Source organism: Magallana gigas, chromosome 7 (assembly GCF_963853765.1).
Source record: "Magallana gigas chromosome 7, xbMagGiga1.1, whole genome shotgun sequence".
In the NCBI taxonomy this organism is placed as follows: domain Eukaryota; kingdom Metazoa; phylum Mollusca; class Bivalvia; order Ostreida; family Ostreidae; genus Magallana; species Magallana gigas.
Genome location: NC_088859.1, coordinates 9,561,133 through 9,588,518, shown reverse-complemented (window position 1 = coordinate 9,588,518; position 27,386 = coordinate 9,561,133). Strand labels below are relative to the sequence as shown.

The 27,386-nt window shown below is 32.6% G+C and overlaps 3 protein-coding genes across 3 annotated transcripts; 1 reads left to right on the top strand and 2 right to left on the bottom strand.

Moving 5' to 3' along the window:
- Positions 1-1,137: 1,137 nt before the first annotated feature.
- LOC105319192 (peptidylprolyl isomerase domain and WD repeat-containing protein 1) lies at positions 1,138-14,510 on the bottom strand. Its single transcript, XM_011416609.4, has 17 exons — positions 14,364-14,510; positions 12,123-12,225; positions 10,890-10,993; positions 10,666-10,761; positions 10,464-10,551; positions 9,358-9,463; positions 7,464-7,607; positions 6,872-6,946; positions 6,480-6,560; positions 6,075-6,168; positions 5,119-5,172; positions 3,700-3,943; positions 3,483-3,549; positions 2,446-2,528; positions 2,172-2,284; positions 1,675-1,826; positions 1,138-1,299 (listed from the first exon to the last, which is right to left on the bottom strand). Exons 2-17 carry the CDS (start codon positions 12,158-12,160, stop codon positions 1,156-1,158), a joined length of 1,683 nt encoding a protein of 560 aa, XP_011414911.3. The 5' UTR covers positions 12,161-12,225; positions 14,364-14,510; the 3' UTR covers positions 1,138-1,155.
- A 2,228-nt stretch (positions 14,511-16,738) lies between these two features.
- Positions 16,739-17,667, bottom strand: LOC105319190 (PRELI domain-containing protein 1, mitochondrial). Its single transcript, XM_011416606.4, has one exon. The coding sequence runs from the start codon at positions 17,589-17,591 to the stop codon at positions 16,959-16,961; it is 633 nt and encodes a 210-aa protein (XP_011414908.2). The 5' UTR covers positions 17,592-17,667; the 3' UTR covers positions 16,739-16,958.
- A 179-nt stretch (positions 17,668-17,846) lies between these two features.
- On the top strand, positions 17,847-25,924 carry LOC105319191 (uncharacterized). Its single transcript, XM_034455933.2, has 11 exons — positions 17,847-17,980; positions 18,235-18,335; positions 19,581-19,727; positions 20,515-20,667; positions 20,910-21,004; positions 21,295-21,418; positions 21,664-21,765; positions 24,475-24,543; positions 24,977-25,117; positions 25,344-25,419; positions 25,607-25,924. Exons 1-11 carry the CDS (start codon positions 17,938-17,940, stop codon positions 25,729-25,731), a joined length of 1,176 nt encoding a protein of 391 aa, XP_034311824.2. The 5' UTR covers positions 17,847-17,937; the 3' UTR covers positions 25,732-25,924.
- The last annotated feature ends 1,462 nt before the right edge of the window (positions 25,925-27,386 follow it).

Here is a 27,386-nt window from a genome sequence, read left to right as displayed (position 1 = left end):
AGGCTTTACACTACAACATAACTTTTTATATGTATTTTGCTTAACCAGAGCGTTTGATTTATTTTTAAACAATAAAATGCTTTCTTTGATGATTCATGCAGGATATGACGGTAGCAACTTTGCAGAAAAATACATGGCCCGCGTTTTAAAAAATATATCTGTAATGATCGCTACCTTCATAGCCCGCATGAATCACCAAAAAATAACAATTGTTTATTTCTATATCTTTTTTTTGTGATAAGTTATCGAAGTATTCATTAAAAGTAGGTAAAAGTGACTAAATTGTTTATGTACATCAGTACGTTAGAAAAAAGAAACAGCCAAGTCGTTATGTAAGGGAAGTTGTCTTATATCACGATTATTACGTGCAGCCCGTGATTTTATATTTAGATTAATTGCTATAGGATTCCACCAATCGATGAACTAGGTAGAACTGATTCATTTTGATTTCATCCCTGTCTTCATCTATAGCACTGCTAAAAAATCGGAGAAGGAAATACTCAGATAATGTAAATATATTTCAACAAATGCAAAAACTGTAAAACATACTTCTCACTCGTATTGAAAGCATCTTTAACACTTAATGAGAATGCAAATGGCATTTTTCATTATATGGTTACATTAAACGTGGTACTGCTTCAGACATGATTTGATTTCAATTACGGGTAGTATCAATTTCCCTTCCCATAAATCATATTATGTATGCCCATCTTTTGTCCAAAAGCCCTGTATGCGGTAGGTAACTCAGCCATAGACATACAGTATACATGTCTATCCATGACTTCTATCATGACCTTGGTTTTTTAAATATAATACAAATGTATTATAGAACAATTAATAATAAAAAAAAAATTTGCATGAAAAAGTTCGCACAGGAAAAAATTGTAATTTTGTTGACGATACCAGTGAAATTTATCTGTCTTTACCTCTTTATTTTTTACATTATCTTTCTCTGTGCTATTTATGGTAAACAGGAAGTTAATTCTATTGAAACAAAACCTTCTGAATATCATTGATATTCCAGAAATGATTCTACAAAAGGATAGGTAAATACGTCATAAATAGTGTCCTGTTGCTCTAAAACATCCTATTCTTTGTCATTGCGAAACATTCCAATTACCATAACTGACAAGGAGACATTTTTTACATGTAATTTTATTTCAATGAGATGTTAATGATCCGCACATCGTCATAAGGCTTGTCTGTTTTTGGGTTGACCTTCACATTGCTGATACTCTGACACACTTCCATTCCCTTGGTGACGCGACCAAACACAGTGTGTTTATTGTCCAGCCAAGGCTGAAATAGAACGCAAGAAATTACAGACTAAATACAGCATGTATACAATTGCGCACATTAAAGTTAATTACCCGTACATGTATGGCATTCCTTCAGAACAGAGGAAGGTCAAAGACACTGTTACAATTTATATTTAAACAACTGTAATTATTCAAACAGGATGTACATGTATACAGGAGACTAAACTTGTGTAAACAAATATAAATAAATTTAAAGTATCTATGAATGGATGCTATTTTACAGATATATACTTAATATATAAATTTGAGAGAGAGAGAGAGAGAGAGAATAAATGTGGGCTTTTCTTCTTTGGGATGTTGGAGGAGATGGACAGAGAGACAAATTCATAAAGACAATATTGCGGCAGTTACTTACTGTAGGGGCAACGATTATAAAGAACTGAGAGCCGTTTGTGTTGGGCCCGGCGTTAGCCATGCTGACCGTGTAGGGACGGTCATGTCTCAGGTTTGGGTGGAATTCATCCTCAAATTCTCCACCCCATATTGACTCTCCTCCAGTTCCATTGCCTGAAATAAAATATCAGAGAACTTTTCACTATCACTCTAATGTCAGAGTTGTTAGATTTGTAAGATTCCTGTAAAAATAAAACTGCAGTAAAGATAAATTATATTACATGTATATAGCAAATGCTTAACTGTGTTATCATAGAAGTAAATACATTGCACGTTAGTTAATATTTAAAAAAATTTAAATAATAACCAGACTTTTATGCTGCAGGCAAATTTACATACAGATGATGATTTAACAAATATGCATAGCCCTAGCTACAGATTTGAATGTTTTAATTTTTTTTTTAACAGTTAAAGGATCTTTTAGCTTATTCAAAATTGATTATATGGATGTGTTCATACCTAGTGGGTCTCCTGTCTGAATCATGAATCCTTTGATCACACGATGGAACACATGCGAATTGTAATAACCATTCTTAGAATGAACACAAAAGTTTTCCACAGTTTTTGGACACCTAAAATACCATAACTGAGATTTAGTAGGTCATATTTTTTAGAATATTAAATTACTGGAGCTAATTTTATTTAAAATACTGTGAAATGTAATCACATTGAGAACTGAAACCACCAATATCAAAGAGACTAATTAATACAGAGAATACAGAGATGTACTGACTCCTTGGCAAACAGCTTTAGATGGATGTCTCCCATGGTGGTGTGGATAACACAGGACTCAGAGACACGTGTGTACGACGCATCCTAAAATTGGCAGAAATGGAAGGCTTTGTTAAAAAGTACAAGTATATGGAAAAATCAAGCACATCACTGAAAGAACTATATATGATAAGAGTTAAATTTGGCCCCCATAATTCGCCATTTTTTAAGTGTTTCGGGTACAAAAAAATGTTAACTAATTTTTTAGAAGAGTTGATATAAAATATATTTTTCATCTATTTATTTGATTTATTTGCACTCACTGGCAGTATATGACGTCAGAAGTGACGCCATTTCTATAATTCAATCAAAATCAGCCAAAAATTGACATTTTTCTTATCTATTAACGAATGGGAAATATAGAGCGCATGCTTGAACAAGAAATTTTTTTTGTCACTTATCAGTCTTGGCTAGATACATCTCTGATTAAAATATCTTATTTGTTCAAGAATGCGCTCTATGTTTTCGGAAGGAAAAACTGCTTGAAAACAAGCTGTTTTACGCTAAAAATGCAAAAATGGCAGGAAAAGTTGTCTTTACAATGTCATATTTCTAAATTGTGGGCACTTGAACCAAAATGATTATTATGTAAACACATCACATACATATCTGTACTAAGAAAACAAAGAATGATAGTAAAATGATGATGTTCATTTTAGGGGGCCATTTTAGGCCCTTATCATATATAGTCCTTTAACTTGCACACATTATTCATAATTATAAATTATATTCATAATTAAACTATTTTTAAGGATTAAATTCAATGAAAAGAAAAACAAATGGATTCCAGTTTAAAAACAAATATCAATATTTCTGCTGAATACCTCCAAATATCTTCAGAATCTTAGACAGAAAATAAAGCCCTTTGGGCGAGATACTATTAAATACTTCTACACTAGATTTGTAATACCTAGGCATTCTTCTTTCATATCAGCTTCTTCAGTATATAACAGCAATGTATCAAAGTAGTCACGGTAAAATAAACAATGAAAGTTTTACCTGTGTTGCTGCAACAATGTCTTCTTTAGACGGCTTTTCATTAAAGACATCCCTCTCAGCATCAGCACTGTTTACAAGAAATACTGAGATAAGTACATCAATACAAGTTAAATTTTGTTCAACTCAAACAGCAACATTTGTACACATGCACCTTTGAACTTGAAAATCTACTCTAAGGTTGTGCTAAGACAACAACATCAGTGTAAAAAGATCCTACCTTTTTGTGTCCTCAGGTTCCCTTCGAGTGAACATGTAGAAGCGATTCTTTTTGAACGCCGTACAGAAGAGGATGGGATCAAACAGGACATTCTGTAGGATCGGGTTGTCTGAGGCCACCATCTCCACATCCACAGCTGCCTTCTGCTTCTTCCCCGTTCCCTGGAACAAACTCACTTGGAGGAAGCGAGCATTCTCGGACTTCCCTAATGTCCTCACACAGCGATTGGTGTAGAGATTTATTACTGAAAGTAAGATTAAGTAAAGTGATTTGTGTAGAGACTTATTAATGAAAGTACAGCAAATAAAGTGATTGGTGAGAAATTTATTACTGAAAGTATGACCAATAAATTGATTGGTGAGAGATTTATTATTGAAAGTACGGCCAATAAATTGATTGGTGAGAGATTTATTACTGAAAGTACAGCAAATAAAGTGATTGGTGTAGAGATTAGTGAAAGTAAGATAAAGTGAAGTGACTGATGAAGAGATTTATTACTGAAAGTAAGATAAACTAATGCGATTGGTGTAGAGATTTATTACTGAAATTACAGAGGAAAGTAATATAAATGGTGTAGAGTTTTATTACTGAAAGTAAGATAAACTAAAGTTAATGGTGTAGAGATTTATTACTAAAAGAAGATAGAGATCAAAGACATGTATAGAAATTTATAGCTTAAAGCAGGGTAAAGTAAAGTGATGGGTGTAGAGATTCATTACTGTAAGTAGATAAAGTTAAATGATGGGAGTAGAGATTTATTACTAAAATAAGGTAATGTGATGGGGTAGGGATTTGTTACTGAGAGTATGGCAATAAAATAAAGCAATTGTAGAGATTACTGAAAGAAGTGTAAAAAATCAATTCATGTAGAGATTTATCACTCAAAGCAAGGTAAAGTAATGTGATATAGATGTTACAAAAGATACTCTTTACTGTAAGTAGTGTCAAGCGTATCCCTAACATTATGCATCTTTATCAAAAACTTGTCTAATTCTGATATTCATGACAACTGCACTTTGCACTAACACTTAAGGAATGAATTCAATATTTATTTGTTTTATACGATATAAAATGGTTTGGGGCAGTTTACGCTTTATAAACCGCGTATATAAATTATAAATTGCTTATAATTTAATTTTTTTACACTTCATTGTAGATAAAAACGATCATTTAACCTTTAAAATGACGTAATATTGTACAAAATTCAAACGTAACGTCAGGCGTATTGATACGTTTTTGACGTTAGTCTTACTATGACGTAGGCAACATTCTTTATACGATATAAAATAATTTTTTAGCCAATCAGAAAGCGCGTTACAACCAGAATTAAATTATAATAATATATGTAACATGAACTTTTTAATATATGAGCATGATTCCTTTTTAAAACAAGGTAGTAAGCATATAAATAAAACTCACCTTTTACTCCTAACATAGTAGCATACAAAACAAAATGTCCACTGTCATCAAAGACTGAAATCAGAAAATGTTATTTGAATCATTTATTGAAAATTTTTTCAAATCATTATTTGATTTTTAAAATTACAATATTTCAATGATATGTATAAGTACATGTATATAGTATACCATAAGTGTCCTTGGTCATTATTGACAAAACTACATGTGTTAATCTTATAATCAATAGCACAGAATAGAATATACTTGTAGTTGAAGTACTATACAGTAAATTGGTTTTATAATCCTTCTACGTCAAAATCTATTTTAATATAAAACAGATTAACAGTTAATAAATAATGTATATTTCGGTATGACCTACATTTAAACAGTCTCTGTCTCACAGATATTTATCACACCCACATAACACTTGGTTTAAAGTGTCATCCATGTCCTTATTAATTTGTTATTGAACATGTTGCTGAAAGTATGAATCATGCAACCATTTGAAGAGAACACCATTATAGTATTTCTTAATTGTTTTTTTTAATCCTTCTACTGTTATGTCTTCATATGTTTTATTAAGCAGATTTTCAGGTCATATACAGTTTATTTATATTACCATTATGTATCTACATGTAATTTTGCATCACTTGTACAGCAAGGGTATGACCTATGACCTATGGATATATCTCCAAAGCCTCAATCTCACCGATATTCATTACATACACATAACTACTGGTTTACAGTAAGGATCTCTTTACCAATTACTGAGAAGTTCAGAATACACCAGTAATAAAAATATAGTCTTTGTTAAATTTTAATTCTCTTTCTCCTTTATATATATCTTCAAACATATTTCATTCATTAAATTTACAGTTTTTATATGTACATTTATCTTGTGCATCTACATGAACATGTACTACTTGAGGTTTGTTATGTATCTACATAGTCTCTGTCTATAGTTAATGAAAACCTACTTATATTGCATCGATTGAACTGATCTGACTTTTCCAGGTCCCTCTCTGCTGCTAATCTTCTACCAAACTCCATGTTGGGAAGCTGTTGCTTCATCTGAAAGGAATGAAATATATAAACAAATGTTATCTCAACAATCTTGGGTCTCATCAGTGAAATAAAGCAACTCCAAACAACAGTACATTCCTAACATTTTACACTAAGCAAATCTTTTAAAAGAAAAAATAAACTTATATAGTCTATTTCAGTTGCCCTCACAATACTTTTAATCACCCGTATGCACATTGTACCAGCAATATTTCCAAAACAATTCAACTTTTGAAAAACCATTTTATGGTTCATTTACCACTATCATGTGATATAGGACAGGAATATCTCCACTTTTCAATCATTTAATTGACACTCACTTGTTGAAGTTCTGTAAACTGTTGAAGTGATTCATCTAAAACCTTGGACAGTTTGCCTGTCAAATACTTAAACACTCGTACCTACAAAGAAGAGAATCTGCTCATACACAGACAGTACATACATGTATGTGAACTGGATATATTCTCACGGGACAATTGAACATCTTGTTTTTTTGGTAGCATTACAAAATAAGCAATGTATTCACAGTTGTACAGATATATAACATCATTCAGTTTAGTTGATTTTAAAGATCAGTTTTATATAGTACAAGTTTTGTATCATGTCCAACATTCAAAACCAATAGATATAGAAAAACAATCCAGCTTTTATGTATTTATGAATGAAAATTATTGTAACAGAATACATATATATGAAAAACCATCAACTTTACCTTTCTATCTTTGGCTATTGTTGCCATTTGTCTACCATCTTTTGAGAATGACAGTCCTGTTGGGATGGTCTTACACTGAAATACAAAAATACGGTATATGTATTGTGTACATTACAACTTTCAATTGAGCATTTGCATTTTTGAAATGTTTTTTTTTTAATCTAAAAATATATTTTCCAAGTGTACATCATTACAAAAAAAATTAATAACTACACAGTCTACACTCTTCCTTTTAACCTTTAAACAGAATGTTTGTTTGAAATCTTCTTCAATTTTCAAGTGTTTGTTGAAAATAAAACACATATGATTATATTTGGTATTTTGATATCTTTTTAAAAAAAATACGCCTAAATAACAAGCCAAACTCTAAAATTACTGGTAAGAGGATTAATAGGGGAAAATATCATATATACCATAATAATTACAGATATATATCAGCCAATAAACAAATTGTAGAGAGTAAACTTTAACTAATAACTTGAATGTTCCTTTTAATTGTTTAATATTTTCTAAAACTGCATGGCAGACATCATTTAATAACAAACTTGTCTAATCTGAATAACAAACAGTTTAAATAAATCAGAGTTGTCACCTTTGCAAATTCATACAGGTCTGTGTCTGTCTTATATTCCCATAATACTTTCTTAGGGAAGGCAAAGTCTGTCTTTGGTCCAGTCCAGTACTCCAGCATACCGCCCATGTCCACAGAAACAGCAGCTTCAAACACAGCGTTGTACTGTAACAATAGACGTAACAGATTCAAGACTGAGTAATGTAGTCACTGAGAACTGCTGTCAACTTGATATATTTAACATCAGATAAAGAGGGCAGTACTGCCTCTATCACTAGTGGTACTGTCTCCAAAGGGATTCATTTTGTTTTAGACAAATATCTCAACAGGACATGAATGCCAGTCCACTGGTACATTTGTATTACAAAATGAAAATATATACAGCCTACTCCGGATAAATTGAAATTCAGGGGACCTTGCAAATTATTTCAATATATCCGTATTTCAATATAAGTGAAATTGACTGACATGAAGCTGCCATTTTTGAAAGTTCAATCCCGATGTAAGCATAGAAAACCAAACCCGAACAAATTATTTGGTCATCATTTATCTATTACAGTGAACAGATTACATGGAATATTAGTCCTTGAAAGTTTGATTAAAATTATATCCGTAAGTTTTGTAAATTTCATTTTGTTACTATCTTAAATCTCATCATCATCTCCGATCGCATTCCTTTACGTTTTAGAGAAAAATCACCAGACTCAAAACGCTTCAAATACTGCTGAACGCTGCTTGTATATGTATATCATCGTAAGTGTACTTGCGATGATCTTAAAATCCTAAGCAATTTCCAATTCAGGCTTTGTCCTTTTATCCATAGCCATAACTAGTTCGTATTTAGTGCCCGTAGATAAGTTGGTTTTTTTTCTGCGGGGTTTCCATGTCGCGTCTAGCCTCAATACATCCGTATACGTAGTCAACAGTGAATAAATTTTACTATTTAAAAGAAGTATAAAAACACACATGATGAGAACTTATCAATTCACACCTTTGTATATCGACCGGTCAGTCTGGCATAATTACTGTCACCAACCGTGACGACAGTCGCCAGGGAGTACTTCAATATAACCGTTATAAAAACAATTAATTATCACCTATAGGGACCGATCAGTGGCTTCAATATAAGCGAAATTTCAAAATAGCCGATTTCATTATATCCGTTAAATCAATGCAAAGAAAATGAGAGGCAAAAACTGTGGATTTATTTCTATTTCAAAATAAGCGGAATTTCAAAATAAGCGATTTCAATATAAGTGGAGTAAGCTGTATGTATCTTGTTTTTTTTTTCAGTCTGAACTAAAAGTAAAGTATGAAATGCATATTTCACTTCATATTAAACAGCAGCTCCATGATACACTACAAAATTTTGAAATGTGAAATCAATATATCACAATTTAATGACCCACCAAGGTTGAAATGCTTTTGAGATTTCTTTATCGAGTGATCTTTTATGGATGCAGTGAGATGAACTAAGAGCTCAATGGGAGAAAAGTCCAATTCAATGCCATGGAGAGAGCCACGATAAGAAATTTTGCATTTATTATGCCCTCAGCATGTATATGCTGATACATAAAATGCTTTTCATATATATATGTATGTTTTCCATCTTTTTGTGTTTTACATCCAAAGAGCTAATTACAAAGAAATTGATCATGGTTTATATAATTATACACCTATACAAATTTAGGGAACAATTAAACCATGTTGTGGATAAATATGAATACAGAAACATGCAAACAACTGATATCGGTATGAAGTATAAATAATAAATTGTATTTTGGTAAAATTATTACCATGGCACGAAATTAACAAATATTGTTACAATGTCTTTTATGTTGAGGTGATCATACCGTAGGATAAAGCTAAATCAATAATGAATTTAAAAGGACTAAAATAACAAGTATATAAGTACCTTAATGAGTGTGACAGGTTTAGAGTGGAGCTTCTCTACTTTGTGAATACTTTCATGGCTCCCTCTTCCATCAAAGATATGTATCGTGGGATTCTCCTTTTCAGAGCTGTTGAAAAAAGGAAAATTAAGTTCTGATAAGAAAGAAAGAAATTAGAAAGAGAAAATAATTGAAGGTAGGGGACCGGTATGAGTTGTGTGTGTGCATGATACATGTACATAAATTCATTCCCATTTGATTTACTATCTACAAAATCTCAGGGCTTATATTGATAGGTTCCTCAGACTAATGCATGTACCTTATATTTGTCATGGGTTAGTACACATGTATGAGTAATATACATTTGTTACAATAAGCCCTAGACATTTTGAAGATGTTCATTTACCTGATGACCATTGATGACTAATCAGGTAAAATGGCTACAATGGATTAAACTACTGTACACCAACTTATTTTTCGTTTGCGGGAAATTTCCACAAAATTTACGAGAGCCTCATCATCGTGAATATTTATTGCTACAAATGAGTCCTAAGATGACCCTTGTATCTTAACTTCTAGATAATCTACATCTTGATTACAAAAATAAGTTGTTGCAAACCAGTTCATATCCGATAAATCGCGAAATAAAATCGTCTCTAATAAAAGTTGGTTTACATTATACCGGGTAAATATGCAATGTACTATCTACTAATGTACATGTATTATCAGTTACATAGTCATGTGGTGACTGAGTAGTCATGTGGTGACTGAGTACGGAATGATACCTGGTTAGTGAATTTCACCGAGCCAGGTATGAAATTTACTAACCAGGTACCATCCCATACCTTGTCACTACATGACTATGTAATGATTATATCTTACTGACTGCCTTTGTGTAAATGACATAAAGCTAATTAAACTATGAAAAATCAAGTGTTTTATAACAAAGTTACAAGTTTCAATTTGGGAACAAAACCTGACATCACAATACTCTAAGAATGACGTCATAATGTTCAAACTAAGTAATATTTCGTACTGATTGCGTATGGAATATACACAGTCTCCATGTGACAGCTGTTAGCCAATGATCTCCTTACAAATTAGCAGGAGGTAAGATATATCTACTTACATTGCAAGTGCTTGGATAATGTCCCCTGATCTGAAGAGCCAGCCACAGGCCAGGGGTGCAAATGTCAGCTTGATCATGTTTATCATGTCTAAATAAAACATTGAGAAAAAGCAATTAAATTAAGTGCTTCGCGTATATAAACATGATGAAATTGTCAGTATTTCTAGTTAAGGGGATTTTTGTTTACAGGTTTTGTACATACCAAAATTAACTACATCAAATATTTTGGCTGATCTGTCATCGGATATGGTACAGCATAGCTCTCCATTATCACTCATTCCTAGATCTTCAACATTTCCTATCAAACGCAAAACATAAAACTTATTGATAACCATTTATTAATATGTGTTTATCAATTCTTTAATACTTTAAAATATTAACAATCCAAAATTGATCACTTTTATATGCACTGGTATATACACATACCCAAATGGCTTCTGAAATGTTTGACAAATTCAATTCCTTCCTCTTCATTTTTCTTCCAGAATTTGACATGGCCATCACAACTTGCAGTCACAATGAAGTCAAATCTATAACAACAACAAAAACTTAAAAAATATTTGATGACATTTCTTCATTGCATTTCTAAAAATAAAAACAAATATTATACTAAAATATGTCCATGCCATGAATTTTCCACTTTATATCATGATGTATAAATTTAAGTTAAACATTGAAATTGCACTTTGTATCCATAATGTAATTAATAGTAATTATGAATATAAAGAGGCAAGGAAATATCTTTTGGGTTGTTTTTTTTTCTCTTATCAATTTTTAAAACTTAAGTAATGAACACTTAATGAAACTGAGCTAAATTGTTATAATGAAGTCAAGGTCAATAGATAGGCCAAGGTCTTAAAGGGACTTGGACACGATTTGACTTAAAATTTTTCAAATTTTATTTTTCCATTTTCAATGTTTATACTGATAAATATAGAAGTTTACAATGCTATGTCAAAATTTGAAAGTCAAATATCAAGTTATAAGCAAGATACAGAGTTTATAATTCTTTGTTTTGTAAACAAACCTCGAAAATGTCATTTTTTACAAATGTGTTGAATTGGTGTAAGTTTCAATCAAATGTATCTTTCTTTTGTTGAAAATAGTATTCATGAAGATATTGAATTACCGGTAGTTAAAATTGTATTTTACATGTCATTTTGTCTACGAAATGGTAATTCTCTACATTACATTTTTGTAAACAACTTTAAGACTCGAGCTTTGTTTACATAACAACCAATTCTTACCTCTGTATCTCGCTTGTAACTTGACTTCAACATTCAATATTTTGGTCAATCATTTAAAATGCACTAGTTAACCATTTTATACATAAAAAATAAAATTTTTGATCTCAAATCGTGTCCAAGTCCCTTTGAAATAATGATTTATTTAAAAATATATCTTTTTTGACATTTGATAATATTTTCTTTAACTTTTTTTCCCTTTAAACTGAGCTCAAAATAAGGAGGAGCAATAAAGTCAAGGTCGTATGAATTATCAAGAAAAGATTATGAAATTGAATTTCCATCAACAATTCAAATCTTTGAATGAAGCTTGACAAAAATGAACACTTGGTACTAGATCGATCTTGGATTTTTATTCACATTCTTTATGCATCTTGCTACATTTTTTTTTGATTGATTAATTAATTGCTCTTACTTTGAGACAGCTATGTGAGTAACAACATCTCTGTGCATGTAGCTTTTCTCATAAGCTTCTGCATTAGGTAGATTGTCGAGGTAAACTTGTTCATATTCCAAAACTGTAATGATAAAAATGTTTGTTTATGACAAAATTCTATGAAAACAAGACCTTTCACACAGATTCATACAAATTAATGCTTTGTAAAGCCTTACAAAGTTATAAGTACAGCAGGGTTGTCTCTAAAAACTGAAATAGAAGGAAGAAATAAACAAGTAGAAGGGGGGCGCCTGTAAAGTGCGAAACGAAATCGAAACGAAACGAAACGAAACGAAACGAAATCAAACGAAACGAAACGAAACCAATCGAAACGAAACGAAATCAATCGAAACGAAACGAAATGAAACCAAAAATCGAAACGAAACGAAACGGAATTTAAACAAAACTAATATCAATTTTGACTACATAAAAGTGAAAATAAATTCATTGAAATAAATTTTTGAACCATAAAATATAACTACCTGTATGTTTCAGATTGGCGCTGTAAATTTTTAAGCCGATTATCCGAAATTTCACTTATTTACATAATTATATAATTTTTGCAAATTTCGGATAATCGGCTTAAAAATTTACAGCGCCAATCTGAAACATACAGGTAGTTATATTTTATGGTAAAAGGGGTAAAGACAGTTTTAGAATACGTTTACAGTATAATCATCTTTATATTGCAAGTTAATTTTGTCAAATTACGACGTCCAAATGCATGCTATACATATTAAAACAATTCTTATTATATGTTAGAAACTGGTAACCAACCAGTATGCTCTAAATCACATTGTATTCGATCGTTTAGTTTTTACAATATTTCAAATCGACAGAAAGAAAATTGATGTTAGAATGTGCCCTTTAGTATCATCCTCATATCTCTATCTCTCTTTTTCTTTCTTTCTCTCTCTCCCAAACTTGCGTATATACTTTGCTATGTGATGTCGCTGATAAGTTTTAAGGCATCTCTCTCTCTCTCTCTCTCTCTCTCTCTCTCTCTCAAAACGTCTGAATATCTTTTTAATCATTTAATGAAACAAATTAGAAACATTAAAAGGTATAGGAATGTACATCACTTATTTACATAATTATATAATTTTTGCAAATTTCGGATAATCGGCTTAAAAATTTACAGCGCCAATCTGAAACATACCGGTAGTTATATTGTATGGTTCAAAATTTTATTTCAATGAATTTATTTTCACTTTTATGTAGTCAAAATTGATATTAGTTTTGTTTAAATTCCGTTTCGTTTCGATTTTTGGTTTCGTTTCGTTTGATTTCGTTTCGTTTCGATTGATTTCGTTTCGTTTCGATTGGTTTCGTTTCGTTTCGTTTGATTTCGTTTCGTTTCGATTTCGTTTCGCACTTTACAGGCGCCCGTAGAAGGGGGTCTGGGGGTCAAGCTTATAGCTAGATTGTGTTTTAAATGCAAGAGAAGCCAGGTAATAAGGCATTATAGGCAGGGGAATTCCCCGCCCTCATATCTTAGAAACAACCTTGGTACAGTATGGGTATAGCTACTGTTTAATGGTTTTATTCTCATTTTAGAGGTCGAACTTCTGAACGGTACTCCATTTAATATCTTAAATTCAGATATACATATATATGCATCAAATGCTCAGTTCAATGATCATTGTTATCATTGGATGCAATTGTAATTGTATTTTTCTTTAGTATGGATTTTGAATAATGATGGCGGTCTAACCACCAAACATTTTGCAATGCCTAACCAGCATAAAATAAAGTTCTATTTCACAGGATCTTGAGTATTTGCTCATGAATATGTAAGATACCTATGCATATGTATTGTAATAGGAAAGGAGGAATGAATACATTGAAAATATACGGCTGTACCGGGAAATGACAGGAATCGAACCAGTAACCCCTGCAACTCAAGTCAGGAGCTCTACCAATGAGCTACCCAGGCCGATATCCACGATCCAACTACTTCAGTAATAAAACAATATTGTACTGGACCTGACCTCTCACTATTTCATATATAATTAATTTAAGTATCATGCTCATCACAACTTCAACATGGTGATTACTGACTGTATAAGGCAGAACCAGAACTAAAGAGGGATTATTATTTACACATAATTTATTATTTACAAAATTTTATTCAAATCCGAATTTTCTCTACTTTTACATTATATGTCTGAAATAGCACTTTGATTGAACTATTAAAGATTTAAAAAACAATCGCCTTACTTTTCCTTTTCTTTGTTTTCACTGCTTCTTCTGGCAATGGTCCAATGCAATCGTCATCATCGACTTCGCCGATTTCACCGTTCACGTTTGCCGCTTTCTGTTGACATATTTGTTTAACTTCCGGTTATTCCATTTTAAGTAAGTCTATCAATAACTAATTCGAACTCAAATGATAAACTTCTCAAGACAATAAACTATTTCAGATTGTCAACAATTGCGAATTGAATCTACTTTAACCAATAATATAAATTTCTTCAAAATCTGACAAAAATAACAACGGAAAACCTTTTATAAATAAGTCTTGTTTTCAGTGAAATATATTGGGGGAAAAAACAATAAAAAATGTACATACATGTACTTTTGGCTTGCAAGTGTATGTTATTATAATGTTTTAAATCTGATTGTGTTCATATGATACTGTAAGGTAACAACAATTTATATGACATCACCATGCAGTTAAATCAAAATATCTGCATAGAACTGTCACACAGTGATTTTGCCTCTGTTTGGGGTTAAACTGGGTCCATTGGCATACAAATTTTGCAGAGGCATCTTTGCTAGCCAAGGATTTCCGATACAATAATGTAGTGTATTAATAACCCTTGGCTAGCAAAGATGTAGATAAAACTATAAATCTTACTCTGCAACATTCATTTCCCCTTCCTAAGAAAGGGTCTTACAGGAGTGCCAACCTGTGGGGCAAAGTTTTACAGACAATATCTTTCACCTGACTGAGAGTACCAAGGCTGATAACAAAGACTATATTAACCAACAAACCACAGCTAGTAAGAAAGCCATATATACTATCATGGTTTCATCAAACTTCTTTGAATACCAATTATCATGGTAAACTATTCAATGTTGAGTTGATCCATAAAATTTAAATAATGTTCATTGAAATGCAAATTTTTTAATAAACTTGATGAAACCACAGGAACTGACTCTACCACATGAATAGACACTGTCAGATCCTTTGAGCTGTTTTAAATGCATGCATCCATAAGCGGTGTTTAGTTCAATCATTTCTGTGACAATGTTTATTCGATTACTTAATTATTAATAATAAATATACATGTATATTCAATGTTACACGATAAATACTTGCACATGTATTCTGATCAATTTCTGCAATGTTATGTAATATGTTACCACCGGTATTTTGTACGGATTAAGCATTATTGTTTACATAGTCTGAACAAACCGGTATATAATGACCAACTCTTTAAAATAGGTGACAGAACCACATTATAGAAGTGTCTGTATATGTAGCTCCCATTCTGAAATATTTGGATGGACAATCTGGGAGCTATAGTCCCTCATCTGCTAAATAGTTCCAATTTATTAATATGGCTCACTAAAGCAGGAGCCACATGTACACCTCCAGATCAACAACAACAATAATTTACTTTAACTCAAACAGACAACTGAAGAGACTTTCTCACGAACACAGAGAGAGAGAGAGAGAGAGAGAGAGAGAGAGAGAGAGAGAGAGAGAGAGAGAGAGAGAGAGAGAAATGAATTTGGCAGGTCAATTTGATAGTTTTGAATTACAACTGGGTCACATCAACAATTTGCTGTATATCCATTTCATCAGATTTTTTTTTTTAAACTTAAAAATCCAATCACAAGGAATTGTTAAAATTGCTGTGAGAGGCCTTCTTAATATCTGTGCTTTTTCCATATCCAAAAGATTTACTGTAACACTTTTCAACTGAGTTAGTTGGTGGTATTAGAAAGTTAAATTGGAAGAGAACATATAATTTAACTTCAAAGGGGCATGGTTACGATTTTTGTCAAATTTTATTTTTCTTATTTTATTATTTACAGTGCTTTATGAATGCAGTTCTAATGATCAAATGAAATTTGGGTGCCAGTCGTTGAGTTTTAGGCAGGATAAAGGGCTCGCAATTCTTCTTCATGTAAACAGGGCTCGTGCCCTGTTTTTGTTTACATAGGTTCAATATACCAGTAAAAATCTTTTTTTAAACTGATTTGTCTATCCTCTTATTCATTTTAAGCATGAATTAACAATTTGACAGTTCCAAACGATTAACACATTTACTTTGAGTTTAAAACTAGAATTTTCACTTCAACATTCAAAATGTAAACAAAAGCTTTATTTACATAGCAAAGAATTATAAGCTCTGTAACTCGCTTATAACTCAACAAATTACACTCAAATTTTGGTTGCCTTTTTAAAATGCCTTACTGAAGAATTGTAAACACTTAAATTGAAAAAATAATTTTTGACCAAAATTGTGACCATGCCCCGGCCAATGTGTAAAAAACATTTTAAGACAAACTGACCAAAAGTGAAGATTGATCTCACATATAGTAAAACATACAGCTTTAGTAAAATGAAAAGCGAAAACTAATTACAATTTCATTGTTTTAATGAAATGTACATATGCCTCTGAAATGTATAAAAATGCACCAGTATGATTCAGCTCACAAGAGTTATATTGCTTTCTTTACATCAATCAATGGAATAATGATGAAATATTCACCAATTAGGAGTACCAGGCATTTAAGACATATGCACAACTAAGGAATGATTCCATCTTGTTCGCTTCGTATCATTGCTTATATGAGAAGCTATGTTTTGGGAATAAGCGGCTTGATTTTCATGGCATATTCTGTCGCTTTCTTGGCCCCTTCTGTCATCATCTCCTTTGACATGTACATTTGTCCTGGAATATTCATGGATGGTGATTGGTCATTGCGAGAGAACATACTTTCTAAGACATGTCGGAATCCTTCTGTTGCTTTCAATGAATTTTTCTTGAATCTCTTATGGACGAAAGAACACACTGGACCACTGGCTCCAAATCGTAAAGGAGAAGAAATCCATGCCTTCCTTTCACAAACAACCATATCCTTGTTCTCCGGATCTTGTTTGTAAACAACTTTCTCCTCAACAGATACGATATGTTGCATTGCAATGTTTCTAGTGTAAGTCGTAATAAGTTTTCGTATGGGATCGACAATTGACTCTTCGACGATGTACGTGAAACTTTCACCACCCGAAAATTTCTTCACCCAATTTGTCATTTTGTTGGTTTTCCTCAGAAGGCGTTTCGAGTATAGTTCTTGGTCGACCACTTTCCTCGAAATCACATCCTCTGACAACACATGTTTAGCAAATGGATTCGGATATCGCTGCCAAAATGATACCGCTACCTGTTCCCAACAAAAGTTCAACACAGAACTATCACTGTAGAACTTCATCTTCCACTCAGCACGCTGTCCGTCACCCAGGTTCGCAATCGACCTTCGAAAAGGACGTGTTCGATTTCTAATTATTGAACATGATTTCAACGTAATATGTAATATCTTAACCAATTTATGATAAATTAATCATAGAAAAAACCAAAACCAATTTGTAGTGAATATAAATCTACCTTGGTTCAAAATACGATACTGTTCTATTTTCTAATAGTTAAAAATAAGTATCGTGTATTTTTTGTAAACTGATCGAACCTTCGAAGCTCTCCAGTGAAAGAGATTTTCAAGCGCCTGCGTAACATTGAACATGGAATGATAACTCACACACGTGTTTATTTTTACTGACAGCATGGGGAAAAAGAACTTCAAAAAGAAGTTAGGTGCCTCACTTGGTAAGAATGAAAGAGAAACAATACATTTGTCAATTATGAAAATTTCCCCGTTAGTCTCAGATAATTTCAAAGCACCAAATATGTGAGCCGTGTGAGTGACTGTGTTATGTTAACAATTTTTTCATTTCATGGAACTATATATCCTCTTATACACACGTTCATTTGCTTGGAAGACTTTGGTTTGATGTAAATTTGTGTATTTAAACGGTTAAATTTGTTTATAACCCATTGATCTGTTAACTGTACATTTTCAGTTGAAAGAAAGAAGAACTTGCAAGAGGCTAGAAAAGAACTTGCAAAGTCTTCATCTGCAAAGACAAAGATGCAGTACAGCGCTGACCAGATACTGGACAAGGTGTGTAAAAACTGTAGCTCCACTGCAAAGCGGGTTGACGGAATGTGGAGATACAGTTCCATCCATGCAAAAACCTGTATATTTATTGCACACAGTTTATTTTGAACTTGCTAAACTAATTTATGTATATTTATAGCACACTGTTTAGTATGAATTTGCTAATTAAACTAATTTAGGAATATACTCTGTAAATGGTTTTATACCAAAAAATCCCTAGGATGTTTTACTACTGGTTCATCTTTTTTTTGGCCTCAAACATTAATTTTCCTAAACACACTAACTGACCCAATGGAAAGTGAAGTATGTTAAATTCACATCAGGATCAAGAGTCGCCAATTTTACCAGTTTACCATACCATTTTAATTACTGGGCTGGTGAGGGTGTTTAAAAGATATTGAAAGGCAAATAAAGTAATGAAATCTAAAGTAAAATGCGTCAGGGATTTTTGGTATCAAAATGTTCACTGCATGAATGTAGTCTTTGATTAGTTCCTAAAATACAGTTTTTTGTATGGATGGATCTGTAGCTTCACAGTCCATCAACCCGAATTTCCCACTGAGCTACAGTTCTGAAGCTAGTAAAAAGGGAGAATAAGTATTAGATTTTTTTTAAAGAAATCTATTCATACTATATTCACCATTTTTGAACGGTTAAAATTTCAATCTCTCAGTTGAATGCATGCTAAAATCAATAACTGGGTTTATTCTTGTTTTTTTGCAATTTTGAGGTAGGGGATAATGTTAGCATTATTTTAAGTTTATGAATTTTCCTACTCATTAATTAAAGCTTGAAAAAGTAAATGAAAAAAAAATAGTGATAAAAAACACACTTTAATCAGATATCAGATTGAAATTAGCCTTAATCATTGAAATACCTTTTCTGTTGAATTTACTACGGGAAAAGATAATGGTATACATGATTTGCAATCACATGCATTGCCGTTTTTAATTAACCCCAGTTATTTCTTCCAAAAAGATTATTTACTGTAACAGGTCAGGAATTTACAAAATAGTGCACAACATTGCTAGAACTTATTTTAATGCTGGGGATCCCAGGTAATCTTTTCTAAAGGAATGTTTGGGGGGGGGGGGGGGGGTAATTTTTTTTTTTTTATCCAAATTCTGTATTTAAAATCCCAACAGTGAAATGATATATACATACCATCTTTATGTATAACACAGGTTGATGAATACATTGATCTAACAGTGAAATGATATATGCATACCATCTTTATGTATTACACAGGTTGATGAATACATTGATAGTTTCCAGTATGAACTGGCTCAGAAATTTTGTCAGCGGGCTTTGGAAATGGAGCCTGACAATATCCGGGCCTTGGAAACAGCAGGAAGCTTACTTCTAGAGCTGGGAGACACAGAAGCTGCAAAGCAGGTCCAGTTACCCTCATTACATTTAATGAGGTTTTCGTGTTGAAAATTATATTTGCATTTTTTATACCCTAGTACTTAACATTTTTATAAACTTCAAACAAAATTAAAGCTGCTTTGACCGATTTTGTATTACCTTCTATATTAGCTTTAAAACGATTTTATTAAACGGTTTTATTTACCAGTAATATGTGTATAATAATAGCCATTGCACTAGTTTTCCTGGTCAAATAAGCCATATTTCAATGGAAAAATGGTATACAAAATTTGTTAACAAAAACAAATTTTACATTAAATGGAGCCACATTATTTTACTCCATATTAAGATTCGCCTTCAACATCGAGGCAGATATGATTGTATTACGACTTTGACAATCGCTATAAATAAAGGAATTAGGATTTCAAATAAAAGTTTTGGCAAATCAAAAATAAACCTGTCTACATTTAGTTCACTAATCATTCTGAAGTTTGTTGTGTTTTCAATAAATTCATAGTTTGCATATTGAATAAATCCAATTAATCAGGGGACAAAACCAAATGGTGCCCTTTTCATGAACATGTGTATATACAAAGTATATGTACTGTAAACTCACTTATATTCGTATTTAAGAAATTTTCATGGGGTTTGTTATAGCGGAAGGTGTTGAAGTTATTTTTGGAAAGCCTTGATCACGAAAATTAGTCATTGAACCTGTTCTTCTCAGGCAAATGTAAAATAAGATTGCCCCGAATGAAAGTTGGATGATTCGACATTATTGGTACATTAATTTTAAAGAACTGATTGTTTGTAGTGCTTTGGTCGAGCTGTGGAAGTTAATCCTGACACTGGACACAGTAAATATATGTATCTTGGTCAGCTGTTTGAAGGAGCAGAAGCCATTCAGTTCTTTCAGAAAGGAATTGAGTTGATGGTTAAAGAGCGAGAAGCACAGAGTGCTCAAGAGGTATACAATTACATTATTTTAGATTTAAGGAGAATATTATACTATGTGTTTGTAAAACATAAATGGAAAATAAATGGAGCTTTATTAAAATCATAGTTAAACTAGTCAGTACCTGTGCTACGTACATGTTTGAATATTTTGTGATTGAATACCGGTAAATGAAGATACAATTGTAATTTGTAAATAAGTTGGAAGAATTATCTGATAAACGTGATCGTAGTGACATGATTTACTTGACACAGTTAGCAGCAGCCTGTGGGGGAGAGGAAAAGATCAGTGGGAGGGACATCTCTACTGCATACTGTTCTCTGGCCGAAATCTACATGACAGACTGCTGGTAAGTAAAACATACAAGCAGCATCTTTCTGGGGTTTTTTGCATTCATGTATAGGCTGTTGATGCTTTGAATAAATACGCATATGCAAAGGAAAAAGTCTTTTTCATGTACCGGTAGTCACTGTTGAAAAATAATGCTTCCAAAGAAATCATGCAGATGTTAATGATTTAAGTGTTGATTTTAGTATAATGATGCTTTAAAGCCTTCGCATATGATTCTTAGATAGTGCTTAAGTTACATGAATCGAATACATAATATTTTATATGAACAGAATTAAAAATTTTTTGTAGTGATGAACCTAATGCTGAATCAGAATGTGAGACCGCCATCAACAAAGCTATAGAGGCTGATGGGGAAAATCCCGAGGCTTACCAACTCAAGGCCAGCTTCTATCTATCTAAGGAAAATAAACAGGTAGTGTGTGACAGTGTGATAATTGATTGATGGACAAGATGAATGTAGATATCTTATCTCAATGATATTGTGTGGACCATCTGCTTCATTATAACTAAATTTAATTTTCCAAATTAAGTCACTCTGTAGAATGAATGTTTTTTTAAGGCATCTCTAATGATAAGAAAATTTGTTGTTCCTTACTACCAGGTAAGAAATATTAGATAGTATTTGTGCTGGATATTCAAAATTGTTCAGTTTTTTAGGAGGCTTTATCCATGATAAAAAAGAGTGCATCACTATGGTTACCACATTATCAAGCTGTTGACCAGGACAAAATTACAGATGAAGAAAGTGACCCGGTGGAGGTAAGTCAAACTTAGGAAAAATTGCATATTTGCTCTAAAATGAGTATTTTAGTATCAGTTTTTGGTATGAAACTAATGTTGAAAATAATTCTTTTAATACTTACATGTACATCACCTAAGTAATCCTGATGACCAACTTGTATATATATATATTTTTTATTTGTTATGATGTATCATTAGTTGTTTGTTGGTCATATAATCTTAAGTTTGGAAAAAAGTTATTAGCATCTTCTTTTAAACTTCTTGGCCAATTTCACCCCCCCCCCCCCCCCCCCCCAAATTGTTGTGTTGCATCTATAGGAAAAGAAATTATTCATCAGTATGTTAAGATGACACTTGACAAACATATCATATTCTGTAAGCATGTTTATATACATGTACATGTACATTTTGTAATTTTTAGCTCACCTGAGCTGAAAGCTCAAGTGAGCTATTCTGATCACATTTTGTCTGTCGTCCGTCCGTCCGTCCGTCTGTCCGTCCGTCTGTCTTACCGTCCGTCTGTCCGTAAACTTTTCACATTTTCAACATCTTCTCAAGAACTACTAGGCCAATTTCAACCAAACTTGGCACAAATCATCCTTAGGCAAAGGGGATTCAAAGTTGTGAACATTAAGGGTCACACCCGTTTTCAAGGGGAGATAATTAGAAATTAATGAAAAATTTCGAGAAATTTTCAAAAATCTTCTTCTCAAGAACCAGAAAGCCAGGAAAGCTGAAACTTGTGTGGAAGCATCCTCAGGTAGTGTAGATTCAAAGTTGTGAAATTCATGACCCCCGGGGGTAGGGTGGGGCCACAATGGGGGGTCGAAGTTTTACATAGGAATATATAGAGTAAATCTTTAAAAATCTTCTTCTCAGAAACTAAACAGCCAGGAAAGCTGAAACTTGTGTGGAAGCATCCTCAGGTAGTTTAGATTCAAAGTTGTGAAAATCATGACCCCCAGGGGTAGGGTGGGGCCACAGTGGGGGGTCGAAGTTTTACATAGGAATATATAGAGTAAATCTTTAAAAATCTTCTTCTCAGAAACTAATCAGCCAGGAAAGCTGAAACTTGTGTGGAAGCATCCTCAGGTAGTGTAGATTCAAAGTTGTGAAAATCATGATCCCTGGGGTTAGGTTGGGGCCACAATGGAGTGTCGAAGTTTTACATAGGAATATATAGAGTAAATCTATAAAAATCTTCTTCTCAGAAACTAATTAGCCAGGAAAGCTGAAACTTGTGTGGAAGCATCCTCAGGTAGTGTAGATTCAAAGTTGTGAAAATCATGATCCCTAGGGGTAGGGTGAGGCCACATTGGGGGGGGGGGGTGGTGTTAAAATTTTACATAGGAATATATAGAGTAAATCTTTAAAAATCTTCTTCTCAGAAACTAATCAGCCAGGAAAGCTGAAACTTGTGTGGAAGCATCCTCAGGTAGTGTAGATTCAAAGTTGTGAAAATCATGATCCCTAGGGGTAGGGTGAGGCCACATTGGGGGGGGGGGGGGTGGTGTTAAAATTTTACATAGGAATATATAGAGTAAATCTTTAAAAATCTTCTTCTCAGAAACTAATCAGCCAGGAAAGCTGAAACTTGTGGGAAGTATCTTCAGGTAGTGTAGATTCAAAGTTGTGAAAATCATGACCCCTGGGGGTAGGGTGAGGCCACATAGGGGGGGGTGTTAAAGTTTTACATAGGAATAAAGAGTAAATCTTTAAAAATCTTCTTCTCAGAAACTAATCAGCAAGATGATTCTTTATAATTGTTAAGACTTTGGCTCCAGGACAATTCTTCGGCCTCACAAGAAGGTTCAGAGTTTGATGTAGCAAAATATCCCATATATAAACAATTGTAAAGGATCTTTTTGAGAACTGCAATACTCAACATGTGATATGACTATAAAATTGAAGCAGGCAGCTATTTTTTCATTAGAATCTTTTTGTATTACTGTTTTGGGTTATTGCCCTTGATTTATTGATTCTTGATTATTTTAATTAATGCATCCACTGTTAACCAATTATTGTGATGATTATTTTTATACAATAATAAATATTCAATGTATATAAGTTGTTTTGCATAAGTAGTTTTGGGTTAGGCTGGATTAGTTTGTTTATTTTTGATTTCCAATTTTTAGATACTATGAATTATTTTAGGCCGGCACATATATAGGAACAGTGTCTAATATTTTGTACCGAGCGACTGTTTGGGGTTAAACTTGAACAGGTACGGAGAGATTGAGGGTGTTAACATCCCTGGTCTATCTAATCTTCGTGTTTTTCTAACCAACGATACAGAATGTGTGGTCATTTCTGCCCTGTATCGCATTAATACAAGTGTGCGGTCATACCTGCTTGTATTGGTGGTGATTGCGGCGCCTGCGTTAGGTTGAGCTGTTGGCGCAAGTGTGCGGTCATCCCTGCCTGCGTAACGTTGAGTCCCTATATATGTGCAGGAGCGGTGATTAAAGTCTGCTCTTGTAAATATTGGCAGCAATCAGGGCTATCCGAGTTCCAAGGGGGAAAAATGGATTTTATTTATACAGGATCTACATGTATTAATGTACATTGTCCAGATTGTATTATGACTCCATTAAGCTGACTTTATCATACCTGTTGTTCCTCAGGTGAGCGATGTGGCCCATGGGCCTCTTGTTTGTGTAAACTGAACTTCATGTCAACTTTTCAGGTTTGAGGCTAAAATCTATCGTTTTTATTGCATTTCAATAGGTAGTGCCTCTATCCTATGATGCCAGAGTAACAACAGCCAAAATATTGATAGAAGTAGAAGAATTTGAGGTACAATTCCATTTTGCCCAATGGTGCCATTTAATAATTTTGTATATTTGATTGTGGGAGTCAGAGCTGTGAAAGAAGAAAACATTTTATACTTAACTTTTTTTTTTAATTAAAAAATAAAATTAACAAATTCAACTCAATTATATAAATTCGGGTTTGAAATTGTTTGAACATTTTTATTGATAACTTCTCTTCTCCATGCATATATCTAAATCAACATCTTGATTTAGCAAATTAGAATCACCCGAGAAAACTCAGAATTTTAGACACCTTATGATTATAACTTTGAAAGCTATAAACTTTATAATTTGTTGAATTTAGGGCCTACAGTATCTGACAACATTCATACATGGAACTTTTATCTCTATAAGAATATTAGAACCATTTTTAGTGGTCATATTTATAGATATTTCCTGTTGATTCATATTTGTAGACTGCAGTTACTGTTTTGGAAGGCTTACTGGATGAAAATGAAGATGACCCACAGATTTGGTATATGATTGGATGGGCTAATTATCTACAAGGAGAGGATTACAAATCAAATGCAAGATTTTATCTCAAGAAATGTAAAGAGGTAAGTTACAATATTTAACAAAAGATTTTCTTCTTTGAAGATCATTTATATTTAAATTGTAAAAGTTTTTTGTAAAAGGTACAGGAAAATTTACTGAAATACAAGAGGTTTTTAATTGAAAAATTATGATACTAATTTGAATACAAGTTCTTCCCTCTTTTGCTTCATTTGAAATTTTTGTTCTACTGGATTTATTGAAACCAAATTTTACATTCTTTATTCAAAGGTATACGTGAAAACAAAATACGAGGATGAAGGGTTATTGAAGCACACAGAAGAACTGCTTGCAGAGCTTGGTCCAGGTAAGGCATACACTATTTGAAGTTTTCAAATTTATATAATATACATATCAGACAGATATATAATGGTGTTACCAAACATGTGTGATAATTTTGGACAATTTTTTTCAGTGCTTTTTATCATGATACATGATTATAAAGAGAAAAAGTTGTAAGTTTTGCATTCATTGTATTGTGATATTGCTGACAGGTGATGATGATGAAGATGATGATGCTGAGGGAGATGGTGATGATGTTGAAGACTTGGAAATTGACAGTGACTCTGAAAGTGAAAGTAACACAAATAATGACAGTGAAACCAAAATGGAACATTGATATGATTGTCTCAAATGGTTGACTGGATCTGTGGAACATGATTTCATAGCTTTTGGATGCCTAAACTGTTATATAACTGCAATAAGATTTTTCCTGGATTTGGTCATGGAATTTTACAGTTTGTGAGACATGTACACAGTGCATGCAATATTTGTTCTTTATTGTTATTATTAATAAAATGTTATTTTAAGCCTGTTGTTTTAATTTTCTAACAATTCATATTGGTAAACTGTTTAGTTAAGTTTTGTATTCATGAGTGGTTGAAGTTGATCAGTGTACTGAGATGAGATGTTGAAGTTTATTAGATGCAGCATGTTTAACCCAGGCTAATCCATCCATGTTTTAGATACTTTGGTTATCATTTGTAAATGTTAAACAAAGGTTGAAAAAAAAAATTGCTTAGTAAGGAGCATAATAGTTAGACTGCATAAATGCAATTTAAGGAGTTTTGTTACATTAAAAATTTTTCCAAGGATCTTTTCATTCTCTCTTATTTATTTATTGGCACGTCACATTTTTGTTTTACACAATGTATCTTTAATTTATATCCATCTTCAGAAGGTATTGACAGAATTTTACTGGTACAATTTCAATTTCAATTTCTTTATTAACCAATTAAGGGTACAATACCAGGTACAAATACATGGTAGATGACCATTCACACTGTCTGACCCCCCCTTGAGACAGGGTCTGAACAAAGAAGGGAAGATTCTATATTGAAATATACATGCACATTTTTTGTTTATAAATCTTATCATAGAGTACCATAAATTTGCAGACAAAGCAGATTCTATAATAAGATTACTTTGAACTACTTAGATAACCTGCATGTACATGCATGTTTACATGAAAGATAGTGCATTATTGCCAAGATAACATAAGCATTTTGGGTCTGTAGAAGATATCTATAACATCCCACACTTCTTTATTTTAATTAACACACAAGCATCTGACTCTGCTAAAATGATATAAAGGAAATATTTTGTACATCTATGTCATTTTGAAATAATACCAAACTGTATCTTAATTCAATGAATTTATTTTCAAGTAGAAAAACATGCATTTTTAGAAGCATTTAATTTATTCACTGCTTATAATTTAATTTTTTTACTCTTCATTGTAGATAAAAATGGTCATTTGACCTTTAAAATGACATAAAATTGTACAAAATTCAAACGTAACGTCAGGCGTATTGATACATTTTTGACGTTAGTCTTGCTTTGATGTAGGCAACATTCTTTATATGATATAAAATAATATTTTAGCCAATCAGAAAGTGCGTTACAACCAGAATTAAATTATTATGGTATATATAATAATTTGTGAAATATGCAAATATAATTTGGCCAAGTCCTCCTCTTGTGCTACGATTATGCTCACACATTATACCAATAGAGAAAAGGTGCTGCTTTTAGATATGATATAAAATAAAAGTTATGAACTATAGTTATGAATTTTCCATGGCCCTAGATTGTTGACATCCTCCAGCTTTTCTGCTGGTTCATCTTGCTCTGGTGGAGGTTCCCAGGTCCATGGTTCTTCCTCCATGGCATCTCTTGGTTCACACGGTGAAGTCACTTCATCGTAGTATTTTAGCTTTTCTTGAACAATCTGGACAAAGCCAGATTCCTTCATACCTTTTGTTATACCAGAAC